Genomic DNA, 12,052 nt, shown 5'->3' on the forward strand with positions numbered 1-12,052 from the left:
TAAGTGAGATGGAACAGCCCAAAGGTCTGAAGTTTGTAAGTATATTAAGTTGGATTTAATATTGTAAATCAGAGACGACCAATATAAGGTACATAAGGATGTATCCAGCCTGACAAGGCTTTTCCGCTATTAAAAAGAAAAATCATATATATTAATGGTAGTCTCAATTCTCTTAGAGCTGCTCCTTATTGTAACTAAAATGGCACTGTCCACACACAAGAGGGAGATGTTAGCAGAGTTGGTGGAACCCCAAAGTTTGTAGAAGTACAGTCTTTAGGGGGGAAATGCTAAAGGGGATCAGAACCCCCAAACTTCCCAGTATAGACTATGTGCTCAGTGGACACAGAATGCTGACAGGCTGTTGAGGGGTGGAAATAAAAAAATGGGTGGAAGAGAATCACTCCACAATGCAGCATTTTGTTGTGGGTCCCTCTTGTCTCTTCCAGAAAACCATCACCCTCTTCCAGCTTTCCCCTGGGGCATCTGATGTGCAGATGAGTAGCCAGGTTGTGGCAGAACAGGGCTGTCCTGGGTGTGTGGATGGAGGGAGGGAGAGAAAGATATTTAAAGTACCATAAATTACCATCAAGCCTTACATTAGCCTGACCCTGCTATATGAGATTCCAAAAAGAAAGACATGCTTTGCAATAACTGCTGATTAGAGATGGTCTGGTCCTATTTAGCCACTTTAGTTGCTATATCATAAACAACAGTATGCTTAGCAAGTAAAGCACCTTCCTTGCTTAGCAAGTAAAGTGTCTGGGATTATTTAGCTGAGAAGCAATGCGAGTGAGGGGAGACATGATAGAGGTGTACAAAATTATGTATGGTGTGGAGAAAGTTGATAAGGAGAGATTTTTCTCCCTCTCTCATAGTACTAGAACCTGGGGTCATTCCATTAAGCTGATTGGTGGGAGATTCCAGACAGATAAAAGGAAGTACTCCTTCACAGAGCACATAGTTAAACTATGGAATTTGCTTCCACAAGATGTAGTGACCAATTTGGATGGCTTTAAAAGGGAATTAGAGGAGGATAAGGCTATCAGTGGGAGTAGTCCTGATGGTTATATATTACCTCTGGATTTAGAGGCTGTATGCTTATGTACACCAGTTGGTGGGGGACATTAGTGGGAGAATATTACTGCACTCATATCACAACTGCTTGGCTGCTGTGCAAACAGAATGCTGGACTAGATGGAACCTTGGTATGATCCAGCGTGGTTCTTCTTGTTCGATCCATACATATCATGGTGATCTCTCAAGTGGCAAACCCCACCCATTAGTCCATACTTCCCTGTTGCACCAGCCCTGATCCATTCCACAAACCAGCCCCAATTTACACATCTATGGTGTCAGCATGTGGTATGAAGGCAATTTGGAAAAACTAAGCATGCCAGGGTCTGGTCAGGAACCTCGATGGGAGACCTGGGAACTCCATGAACGTTGCCTTGAGTTCTATTGCAGAAGGAAGGTGAGTTGTAACAAATAGCCGAATCAAGTGGTTACGTTGTGAGGTCTGATATTTATTTATGACGGTGAACTTTAATTTTTGATGGCTATATTTTAAGTAATAAATACAGGTTTATTCCATTTAAGAGTGCATTTAGAAGAAATGCTTACTCCATGCCTAATAGGTATTAATAGCATTATCTTTTGTGAATTTGTCTAATCTGCTTTTAAAGCCATCCATGAAACTTTAGGTGGGTCAAAGGCATGAGAACTGAGCCATAGTGGCATCAGCTGTATTAAGGCAACTGTTCCTGAACTTACGACCGATGGAAACACCCAGGTCACAACCTACACACAAAACAGTGGATGGCGAGATGTTTAGAAGCTGGTTTCCCTGGTGTAATTTTGTCACCCAAGTGGACTGGCTTTGATCTACCACATTATGATAATTTTGGTTGAGTGAGAATTAAAAGGGTAGTAGATGCCAATTTGAAAAATATGCAGAGACAAAAAATGTGGTTAGCTACTGTCCAGTTTCACTGTTACTAACTACCCTATGCTGCAGAGTTTCCTTTCGGGACTGTTTAGTAGTTTGAAACTTGCTTGATCTACAAAATTGGGGGTGTGGGTGAAAGTATCCAAGCTGGTCCTGCTATATGTAAAATTTGTGAATATAGAAACTACTTCTCCCAGAAAGCACAGACTAATTTAGAAATTGAGGCTCTGTACTCTGTCAAAAATGTATTTTATATTCTTAAATGTTGCAAATGATGGATTTGTATAATAACAGAATAAACACCTAGCAGATTGGACACACATAGAAGGTTTTCACTAAAAAATACTGTCAATTACCGATGAGTAATGTTAGAAGTCAAGGTTACAAAATAGTTAATGAAAATTATTGTAGTTGTTGATAATGTTGTCGCTAACATAATGCCATCAATGTGATGACACTTTACAGAGTAACAATGAAAACACCGGGTCCATACCCCAAGGAGTTTACTATCTAAAATGTGTCACAGGGAAACCAATACAGGAAAAGGAGGAAGAAGTAGGTGAAGGTAAATGGGGGAAAACATGCATTCAATTCAGTTTCATGTACTTAGGCCTAAGAACATAAGAACACAGGAGCCAAGCTGGATCAGATGAAAGCCCTATCTAGTCCCAACATTTTGTTCACACAGTGGCCAACCAGATGCCTATGGGAAGCCCATAAGCAGGACATGAATGCTGCAACAGCACCTTCCTGCTCATGATCCCACCATCTGGTATAAAGAAGCATGCTGCCTTTGATATTGGTATATCTCCATCATAGCTAGTAGCAATTGATAGCATTATCCTCTATGAATTGATTTAATCCCCTTTTAAAGCCATCCAAGTTGGTGGCCATCACTGCATCTTCTGGCAGCGAATTCCATAGTTGAACTATGTGTTGTGAAGAAGTACTTTGTCTATCTGTCCTGAGTCTCCCACCATTCAGCTTCATGGGATGATCCTGGGTTCTGGTATCCTGGTCCTTTCTCCACCCCATACATAATTTTATACACATCTATATTGTCTCCCCTTGCCTGCCTTTTTTCTAAGCTAAACAGCTTCAGACACTGTAAACTTTCTTCATAGGGGAGTTGCTCCAGTCACTTGATCATTTCGGTTGCCCTTTTCTGCACCTTTTCCAGCTCCTGGCTTTGTTTCAGTAATCACAGCATACTAGTTTCTTGAATGTAACTGACTGTTTTTTCCCCCTTCCTCAACTTTGTTCCCTAGGAGACCAAAGATAGCAGCATTAGCAATCAATTACTGTGCTCATTCTTTCCCTGCAGCATAGCAGGTAGCCAAGCACAGGGACAGATTCCCTGCCAGCATTTCCCTTCCACCTGGGAGCCCTGAGATTGCCACTCTGCTGCCATGTGAAGCTGAACGTACAGCTTGCTGTCCTTCATTCTTCCTTTAATGGCCAGGAGCCCGTAAGGCAGAAAAGAGACAGAAAGAGCTATATGTTCAGTCTCGGATGGTGGCAGCAAGTCTAGTGTGTCTCTTAGCGAGCAGTCCTATGAAGATAGTTGGAAGTCTCTGAACTCTGAGGCTGCCAAGTATCCAATGCAGGGCGGCTGGAGCACGGAGGTGATCTTTGTCTCTGCTCTCCAGCCGCCCTGCATTTCTGTTAGACAGCCAGTTTTGCCCATCTAGCAGTGGTGCTTTGAAGCAGGAGGGAAAGAGGCTGGGGTGGCTATAGGAAACGTCATATGGCCACTGCCCCAGTCTCCTCCCCTCACTGCCCCCAAGAATGCCCCCTTTCCCCATCTCTACGCTCCTTTTCCGAGTGCAGAGATGTAGCCAGAACTGCGCTAGCTATGAGGGGGAGGGGCAGCGCAGTTTCTGGGCTCTGAGGTTGGAGCCCTGTTTCCAACTTCGGAGCCCAGAAACCAAACAATCCTATGTCGCCCTAGATGCTGTCTGGGGCGACTTAGGATTGCTCCTTTCAGCTGTAAAAGGCTAGGAGACAAAAGACCGGATTCTCATGATTGCTGGATTCTCATGATTGCCGTAGCTCATTGTGGCTTATTTAATGAGCTGCAGTGCCCACAGGCACCATCTTGAATATTCATTGCTTGAATATTCAAAATGGCCTACAGCACATGCCACAAACCACCATGGCTTAAATAAGCTGCAGTGGGCTATTTGATTACGTGAACCAGCCCAGAGGGAGTGAGCAGAGAGAGGGACCATGGTATGTGCTTAGCATGCAGGAGGTCCCAGGTTTTGTCTCCAGCATCTCCAGTTAAAAGCATCTTGGGTCCCAGGGCTCAGAGATAAATCTTGAAGAGCTGCTGCCAGCAGTGGTAGAGCAAGGTAGCTTTAGACCCTGGACTGAACAGTCTTATAGAGCCCCCTTTAGATGGCCTCATGAAGCGCACAACAAACAGTTCTCTTTTCACCCTCCCTCCCAACCTCCATTCCGTGTTTTACAACTGCTTTTACAGTCCTGATATGTTAGAACAGCAACAAAACTGTTTGCCAACCATGACTTAAAAGAAATACTCTGTGCAGTTTTCCATTTTAAATTCACTGAAATCATAGCAACATCCTGGCTACAGGAATAAAATGGAGTTTGCTTCTGTTGCCCTCATGCCCTGCTCTCTGCATGGCCATTGGGGAGGGCACTGGGCTGGTGGGGCCCTGGATTTTGCCCCAAGGTCCAGCCCTAGCTACACCACTGGCTGGCTGCCAGTCACAGCAGACAGTATCCGGCTGGTGGACCAGTGATCTGACTGAGTATAACATAGTTGCATGTGCCATTTGGATGCTCACTGTGGGGCAATTGCTTTTTTCCCAGGCATCTGCCGGATCACAGAACAGCAGCAATCAGTTGTCGTGTTGCGTGTACTGTGGATCTATTAGCTTTTCTGTTATGGAAGGGCAGGGAAGAGAAATCAGTGTGACTTTGTGTGAATTAGAGCCTTAAAAGTATTCTAAAACAAGCATAATCTGTCTCCCAGAGCCAGAGTCTTGAAATTTTTAAATTAAATGTGTTTGATAAGAAAAAATCTAATAATCTACTTCAAAATATCAAAATCACTAAAACAGTGTAAAATTGTATTAGTTTCCTTCCTTAAATTCCTTATAGTAATTACATTAAATTAAATTACTGTAATTTTTTAAAAAATAGGGGGGGGAATAAAAGAAAATTAACTTATTATCTCATAATAAATAAAATTGCTCAAGCAGAAAGCAAATCTATAAATCTAAGCAAAAGAAAAGAAGCCCAAATCTGTTCCCAAAGAATTTCTACTTGCTAGATAATTACTTTTTCTCATGTTGCCAATATATTCAATTCAATAATCTAGTGATTCACATCTGGAGACCTTGCCTTCCAATGGTGTAATACCGTTCTTTTAGCAATTAAAAAAAAAATGATCACACCGTAATTTGTGTTCTCTTCTTAATCCCCAGTGTGTTGGAAAAGCTCCCAATATTTATTTCATTATATCGCACCTTTCTTCGATGAAACTCAGGGCAGCATATGTGAGGTTCCCTGGCAGCTTTCTATCTGGACACTGACCAGACCCAGACTTGCTTCACAAAGGAACACATAAAAAGAGCATTTCTGGATGAGACCAAAGGCCTAGCTAGTCCAGCATTTGTTTGCACAGTGGCTAAGCATGATATTATGTTCCAGTACCAAATCAGATCATGTTCCAGTACCAAAAATGCAAATAATCCATATTTAAAACACAGTTATATTTAGGCAATTCCTGCCAGAATATTAATATTGGAAAGTCCCAAATCATCTCTGTCGATATAACTTTCTCTTTGTTACATTGCTAGTATATTACTTTCTTTTTGTTGTATTGCCAGTATTGGTCTGAACTTGACATTTCCCCATGCTTTAGATATACCAGAATCTGGTATACCCTAAATTAGTTTTTATTGCAGAAGTCTTAATCTTATATCTAAAGATGAAAAGTGAAAAAAAGAACTTCATTTCCATTGTAGTATCAACCCCTGAATTCTCTAAGGGTGCAGTACTATGGGTTGTGCCCTCATTGATCATAAGCCTCCAAACTCAGAGGCTTATGATCATCCAATGTAGGGCGGGAGAAGCGGTGGAGGCAATCTTCGCTTCCCTGTCCTCCTACTGTGTATCTTTCCCTATATGGACTTTTTTGTCCTTCTAGCAACGGCAATGCAGATGGGGAGGGAAGGAGGCTGGTGAGACCTCAGGATAACTCGTATCCTGGCGTCTCCTCCCCACCCACTGGAATGCTCCAGCAAGGCAGACTGTGTGACTCCCTCTCTTGAACTATAAGGATTTGATTTCTGTTGTATACCATAAACCTTAATCCATGATTTAGGACAAGTATACAATATTTCAAACCTTTTAACATATAAAGGAGGAAAAGTAAACTGCTGCAAAATAAGGAACAACCCTTTTAAACTTTCACTTTTATCAAATTCCTTATTGACATCGAATGATGATATAACCCTGGATTTATACTGCAGACAGTTTTCCAACATAGCAATTGACATACTAATTTGATCTGAACTATAGTTGCAACAAATCCCATCTGCTCTTGATGAATGAAATCCACTTATAAATGGCATTCTTAGTGAAATTTCAGAACAATAATAACAATTGAATGAAAAGAAGATGCTGAAAGAATTTTGGAACATTTCAGCACTGAAGATGTTGATACTACTCCCATGAGTGATGACATGGAAATCTTAAATGTGATAGGCCAGGCAACAACATCTGTTCTGCAGGAAGCCAGAGAATCTGGTAGAGAATCACTTAACTTTGAATTATAATAAGCAGAAAGCTAGGTAATAAAAATGCAGTGTTGGGATTTTTTTTAATATAGATTTCTTTAAGATTAGTGTTTGGATTTATCTTTTTCAAAGACTGTAATGTTGTATTCCCAAGCTGCTGTTTTTGCATTTAGTGGTTGGGTTCCTAACTCCTGAAAGGCAGCGACATTCTGGTACCTAGGTGATGCCTAGCCTTTTAACACCAAAGCCTGCAGAGTCCCACACAGAGCTTGGCTGCACTACATTAGAGCTCTCTGGTCAGAGACCTACTCATGAGGAGTCACTTTCTCCTGAGGAGTCCTTCTTCTTACAGGAGCCCTGATGATTAGCCTCTTAAGGCAATGATGCTCTCTGGGACTGGGTTGTTCAGCCTCTGTTTCTGAAGCAGAGCTCTCCTCTTCCTGTGGGGATGGACTGGTGGTCCTCTCCCCTTAGGCCCGGGCTTCCCCAAGTCTCTTGATGTAGATGATTCAATGGCATAATCCCTCTCTGGGAGCTCAAGCTCCTCCTCCTTGGAGGTGTCATCCACCAGGGGTCATGATAATATTGAAATATGTATTTCATGCTCAAATATGTTTAGAAATGTGTGCTTTCAAGGGGAAGTAAGTTTAGAAATGTATGTTTTGTGAGAAAATCCTCAAAAGCTGTGTTTTACACAGACAAAAAATGATCCACACAAACTCACATACAGATGCTGCCTTCCCTGGACCTGGTGATTGCTGCCTGCACTGCTCTGGGTTCTTTCATACAATGGGCTGGCGTCACAAAAGACACAGGCAAAAGACATGGAACCAACATGGGCAGCAGAGTGTGTGTGGATGGTTTGATCAAGTGGAGCCAGACAGATACCCAGTTCAGCTTCATGCAACTTCTCCTTCTAGCATTTCTTTTTCTTTGTCCAGCTTGTCCTCCTCTACTGCTATAGCTGCCATTCACCCAGCTAGGGTAATGAGTGAGCAAGGCAGCCAACTTGACTCCTCATTGCTGCGGCTTGCAGTTAGGCCCGGTCAGGAAGCAACAGCTGACCACTGTGCCAATGCAGTTTTCCCTGTCTGGGGGACTCTTGCACACACGTTCCACACACGTCTGCTCCACTACACGTGGGTTCATTTTCACATATGCACAATTTTTTTTTAAGGATGGAAAACTTGAGTATGACATAACTGGCTTTTCCTTCCTTTATCCAGCAGTAGGAGACCAGAAACTCTAAAACCAGCCAGGCCTGTAGGGTTTTTTTGGCCAACTGGCAATCCTAACTCATGCTCGGATATTTATTTTTATGTATTTCTTTACTGTATATTTAAACCACCTAATAACTGAAGTTTTCTGGGCAGTGTACAATACATTAAAATGCAAACACTGAAACAAAGAATAAAGGCAAAGCAGAATAAAACCAAAATAAAATGAGCAGCAAAGAATAAAACCATTCCAGCACATGAAACCAAATTAAAACCTGCAGCAGAATAAACTATTAAATGTAATAAAACAAACAAACAAACAAACAGTTCTTAAAATGCCTGGAAAAATAGAAGGGTCTTCACCTGATGGCAAAAAGACTATAACGTAGGCACTAGGCAAGCCTCTCTGGGGAGAGCATTCTACAAATGGGATGCCTCCACTAAAAAGGCCCTCTCTCTTGTAACCGACTGCCTTGCCTCATTTGGCAAGGGCATCTGGAGGAGGACCTCAGATTATATTCTTAATGTCCAGGTAGGTAAATAGAAAGCTGTCTCTCACAATGGTTGGCTCAGGAGGCCAGCCTGTCAGCTTTCAATTCAGAAACAAGTGCAGGCTGTCTTTGCTCCAGGGCTTAGGAAATCACAGCACCAGGAGTGTGTTGTGGCTTGTGGGAAAAAAACAGCCCTGAGAGAGAACCCATATTTTGTTGTTTCTCTTTATGGTGAATTTGGATGAAAAACTGTTGTCTTCACACTTTTTGGCTGGTGCTTTCCAAGCCCCCCCCCCCCCTTCTTTTTCCTTGTAACCTTTAGCCACTGAAACTATGTTTGGCACAGAGAGGCAGCCAGCATCCCAGCAGGGGTTGCATGAGCAGTTGATTGCCTGTCATTAGAATGGAGTTAAGCTTATTTTGAATAAGCTTCTCAGCAGTCTGTTTTGAAAACATGCATTTAAGAGAGATTTACCCAGAGTAGAGATGGAGCTATTTCTTAAGGTCTTTGTCTTTTCATTTTTCTTAAGAATTTAACTCCCCCATTGTGTATTATACTAAAGTAATTATTATATTTAGATCAGCAGTTCTCAAGCTTCTTTTTTTTTTTTAAATCCATGGACCACTTGAAAATTGCTGAGGGTTTCAGTGGACAGTGAATACACTTTTTGGGGTCCTACAAATCAAAGCACCTATATAACTGATAATGTAATAAAACATTTTCTTCAGTGCCAGCATCATTTTCAGAGCTGCCATCATATTATGAAAATCATGGGCCCTTGGTCAGGTTGCTGAGAAGGGCCCCTTTAACTGGTAAATATTTAGAGAGCGCTTAATAGACAGATCCAGCAACATACTATGAAATCATGGGCCCCAGTGCAGGGCTTTGTTAGGCTGTTTGATAATCAGTCCTGCTCAAAAGAGGCTTCGCTTTCTGTCATTAGAAATAAAAAGCAAGTGCAAGGGCTGTTCTCAACTGTTCCACCACAACCTTCCTGTGGATCACTTTCTGGACGACCAGTGGTCTGCAGACCATCGTTTGACCTTTGGTTTAGATCATTTCCTTCCTTCCTTCCAAGTTGTTTCTCACATCCTCATACTTAAATCCATTTGCCGTTTGGTGCATTCACTGCCATTACTAGCTACCACTCATGATGGCTGTATATTACCTCCAGTATTTAGAAGCAGAATTTTTCTTAACACCAGTTGCTGGGTACACAAGTGGGAGGGTGCTGTTTCACTAATGTCCTGCTTGTGGTCTTCTCAAAGGCATCTGGTTGGCCACTGTTTATGTTTTATGTTCTCATGTTTTAAAGAAACCATTCATTTAACTGAATTCTCCAAATTCTGAACTTGACTGATCTGTTGTCCTGTCCTCATTGCAAGAAGATATTGCTTGTCATAAACATTTTATTCTTTTTTAATTGCCTACATAGGGGAAAATGCAGTGTTGCTCTTCTGAATGAGACTGAATCTGTATTATCGTATCTCGCTAAAGAGGTAATGCCACATTTTTAATAGGATGAATTCTATTAAAACTATCAATCCTTTTATGTACAATTTCTTGAGCATTGCATTTTTTACAGCAGGTTTTAAATAAAAACCAAAAAGTGCTTCTTCTAAATAATGTATTGCTAGTAGATAAAATTGAAAATGCTGAGTGTATGTGTGTTCTAAACTGTTGTCTGGTATGATAGTTCAATATCCTGAATTATTGATGCTTTATTCTAATAATACTGAAACCAGTCATTTGGTTTTCGGCCAAAATTTTGCAAATGAAAATAGAAAGTCTCTCATTCTGACTGTCTTAGGCTGATAGTTCTACCTGATTCTAAATTTATAGAACTAAATTATAACATGTTGGAATTCTGGACCGACAGTCACTGGCAGTAATTAAATTAAGTCATTTAAGTTAAGTGAAAGACTTCAACCCCTTCTAGGATCCTTGCCCAGTCCTTAGGATCTCATCAAAGCAATCATGCTCCCGTTATAGCAAATAGATTGTTTACTAAACTTGATGAAAACTAATTGGTTTTGCTAGTCAAAAAGTTTATTACTAAAAGTTTCATTATTTAAAAAAAGTTTAAGTGTTGAGGGAGCACAAGCTTTTACAGCACAATCCTATTTGTGTCTATTCAGAAATAAGCCCCCATGGAGTTCAGTGGGACTTGCAGCCTAAGCTGACAGAAGTATGTATATGTTCTGAAAAAATTCTGAAAAAAATTAGCCCTTCGTGCACATTTTTGTTAAATTCAAAACAGCTCCTTGACACATTATACAACTAATTATTGTATTACCTCAGAATAGACAGCAAAACATGTAACATTTACAATAACAATTAAACCCATGGTTCTTTCTCTGGCTTGTTGGGAGAGAGTTAGGGCAGAGTTAATGGTTCGCACGTAACGCTAACCAAACCATGGATGGAGGGTCTGTGGTTGTTTAGTTGCTCCCACTTGCAGCAGGAGTGATTGGTTAGTATGCACCAGGACACTGTCAGCCAAAATTTTGCAAATTAAAATAGAAAGTCTGTCTCTTTCTGACTGCCTTAGGCTGATAGTTCTGCCTGATTCTAAGTTTATAGAACTAAATTATAACATGTTGTTTGTGACAACTTAGACATTTTTTTAAAAATCTGAGTTATCTTTGCATACAAACGGGGACGTTGTTTACACTGATGAGCAGCAGCTCTCTAGGATTTCAGACAGGCGTGTTTCCCAGCTCTACCTGAAGATCCTGGGATTGGGAAAAAAAAAGTACTTTTAGCCAGTAAATGGCGATTTTCTTGTGTATGTTTATTAAAATGCAAGAATATGTGCCAGAGTGTTTTATTTCTCATGAAATAATGGTACTCTGGAAGATATATGTTTCTTGCCTTCTTTTTAAAGGATACTTTCTTCTATTCACTGGTATATGATCCATCACTGAAAACTCTTCTAGCAGACAAAGGGGAAATCAGAGTGGGACCTAGGTATCAAGCAGATGTACCAGATATGCTCTCAGAAGGTAAGCATATTATATTTGTGATTTGGGATGTCAGTTTTCATTGTAATCCTATGCTCTTTGATTCAGTTTCACATGTTCAGGTTATCAAGTATAAGTGGAGTTCTGTGAATGCCATAGTATGCATACTGTCAGACAGAAAGAGGGTTGGAAGCAACGGTGTCATGTTGCTGATGAAACTGCTTCATCAGAACCAGGCAGCGGGGGCAATCCCCCTGCCCGAGCCTCAACATCTTCTCTAGAGGGCTGAGAAATATTTGGGCAATGCAGAAGGCTGCAGTGGAGAGGAGAGAGGGAGAAAGCCCTATTGCCCTAGTAGACTTCTGCTAGTGTGATACTGTATTTAACCAAGAGCTTTTCACTTGAATTTGGTCTCCATCAGTGGAGGCAAGCTTTACTAGTACTTCAAATGATTGATCAACTTATTAATACCAGGATATTTGGGTTATCATCAATGCTGCTTTATGAATGGTCACTGTTTTGCATATATTTATGTTTTAACATAATTTTCAAAGTCTGTACTTTTTGCATTTCATTTTCCTCTAACCTCACTGTTTACAATTCTCTCCCTCTGTCTCTCTGGCTCTCTCTCTCCTCTCTCTGTCTCTCTCTCTCTGTCTCTCT

The 12,052-nt window shown here is 41.0% G+C and overlaps 1 protein-coding gene across 2 annotated transcripts in view; it reads left to right on the forward strand.

Annotated features, from left to right (window-relative positions):
* The window catches only part of MTA3 (metastasis associated 1 family member 3), a 190,207-nt gene that overhangs the window by 53,100 nt on the left and 125,055 nt on the right, over window positions 1–12,052 (forward strand). For both annotated transcript variants that reach the window (XM_084828919.1, XM_084828918.1), the window contains exons 5-6: window positions 9,862–9,925; window positions 11,314–11,431. In XM_084828919.1, the coding sequence (XP_084685045.1) occupies window positions 9,862–9,925; window positions 11,314–11,431 (182 nt within the window). The remainder of the gene's footprint in view (window positions 1–9,861; window positions 9,926–11,313; window positions 11,432–12,052) is intronic.

Source organism: Heloderma suspectum, chromosome 1 (assembly GCF_057233095.1).
Source record: "Heloderma suspectum isolate Gila_16-S chromosome 1, 16-S_ref, whole genome shotgun sequence".
In the NCBI taxonomy this organism is placed as follows: domain Eukaryota; kingdom Metazoa; phylum Chordata; class Lepidosauria; order Squamata; family Helodermatidae; genus Heloderma; species Heloderma suspectum.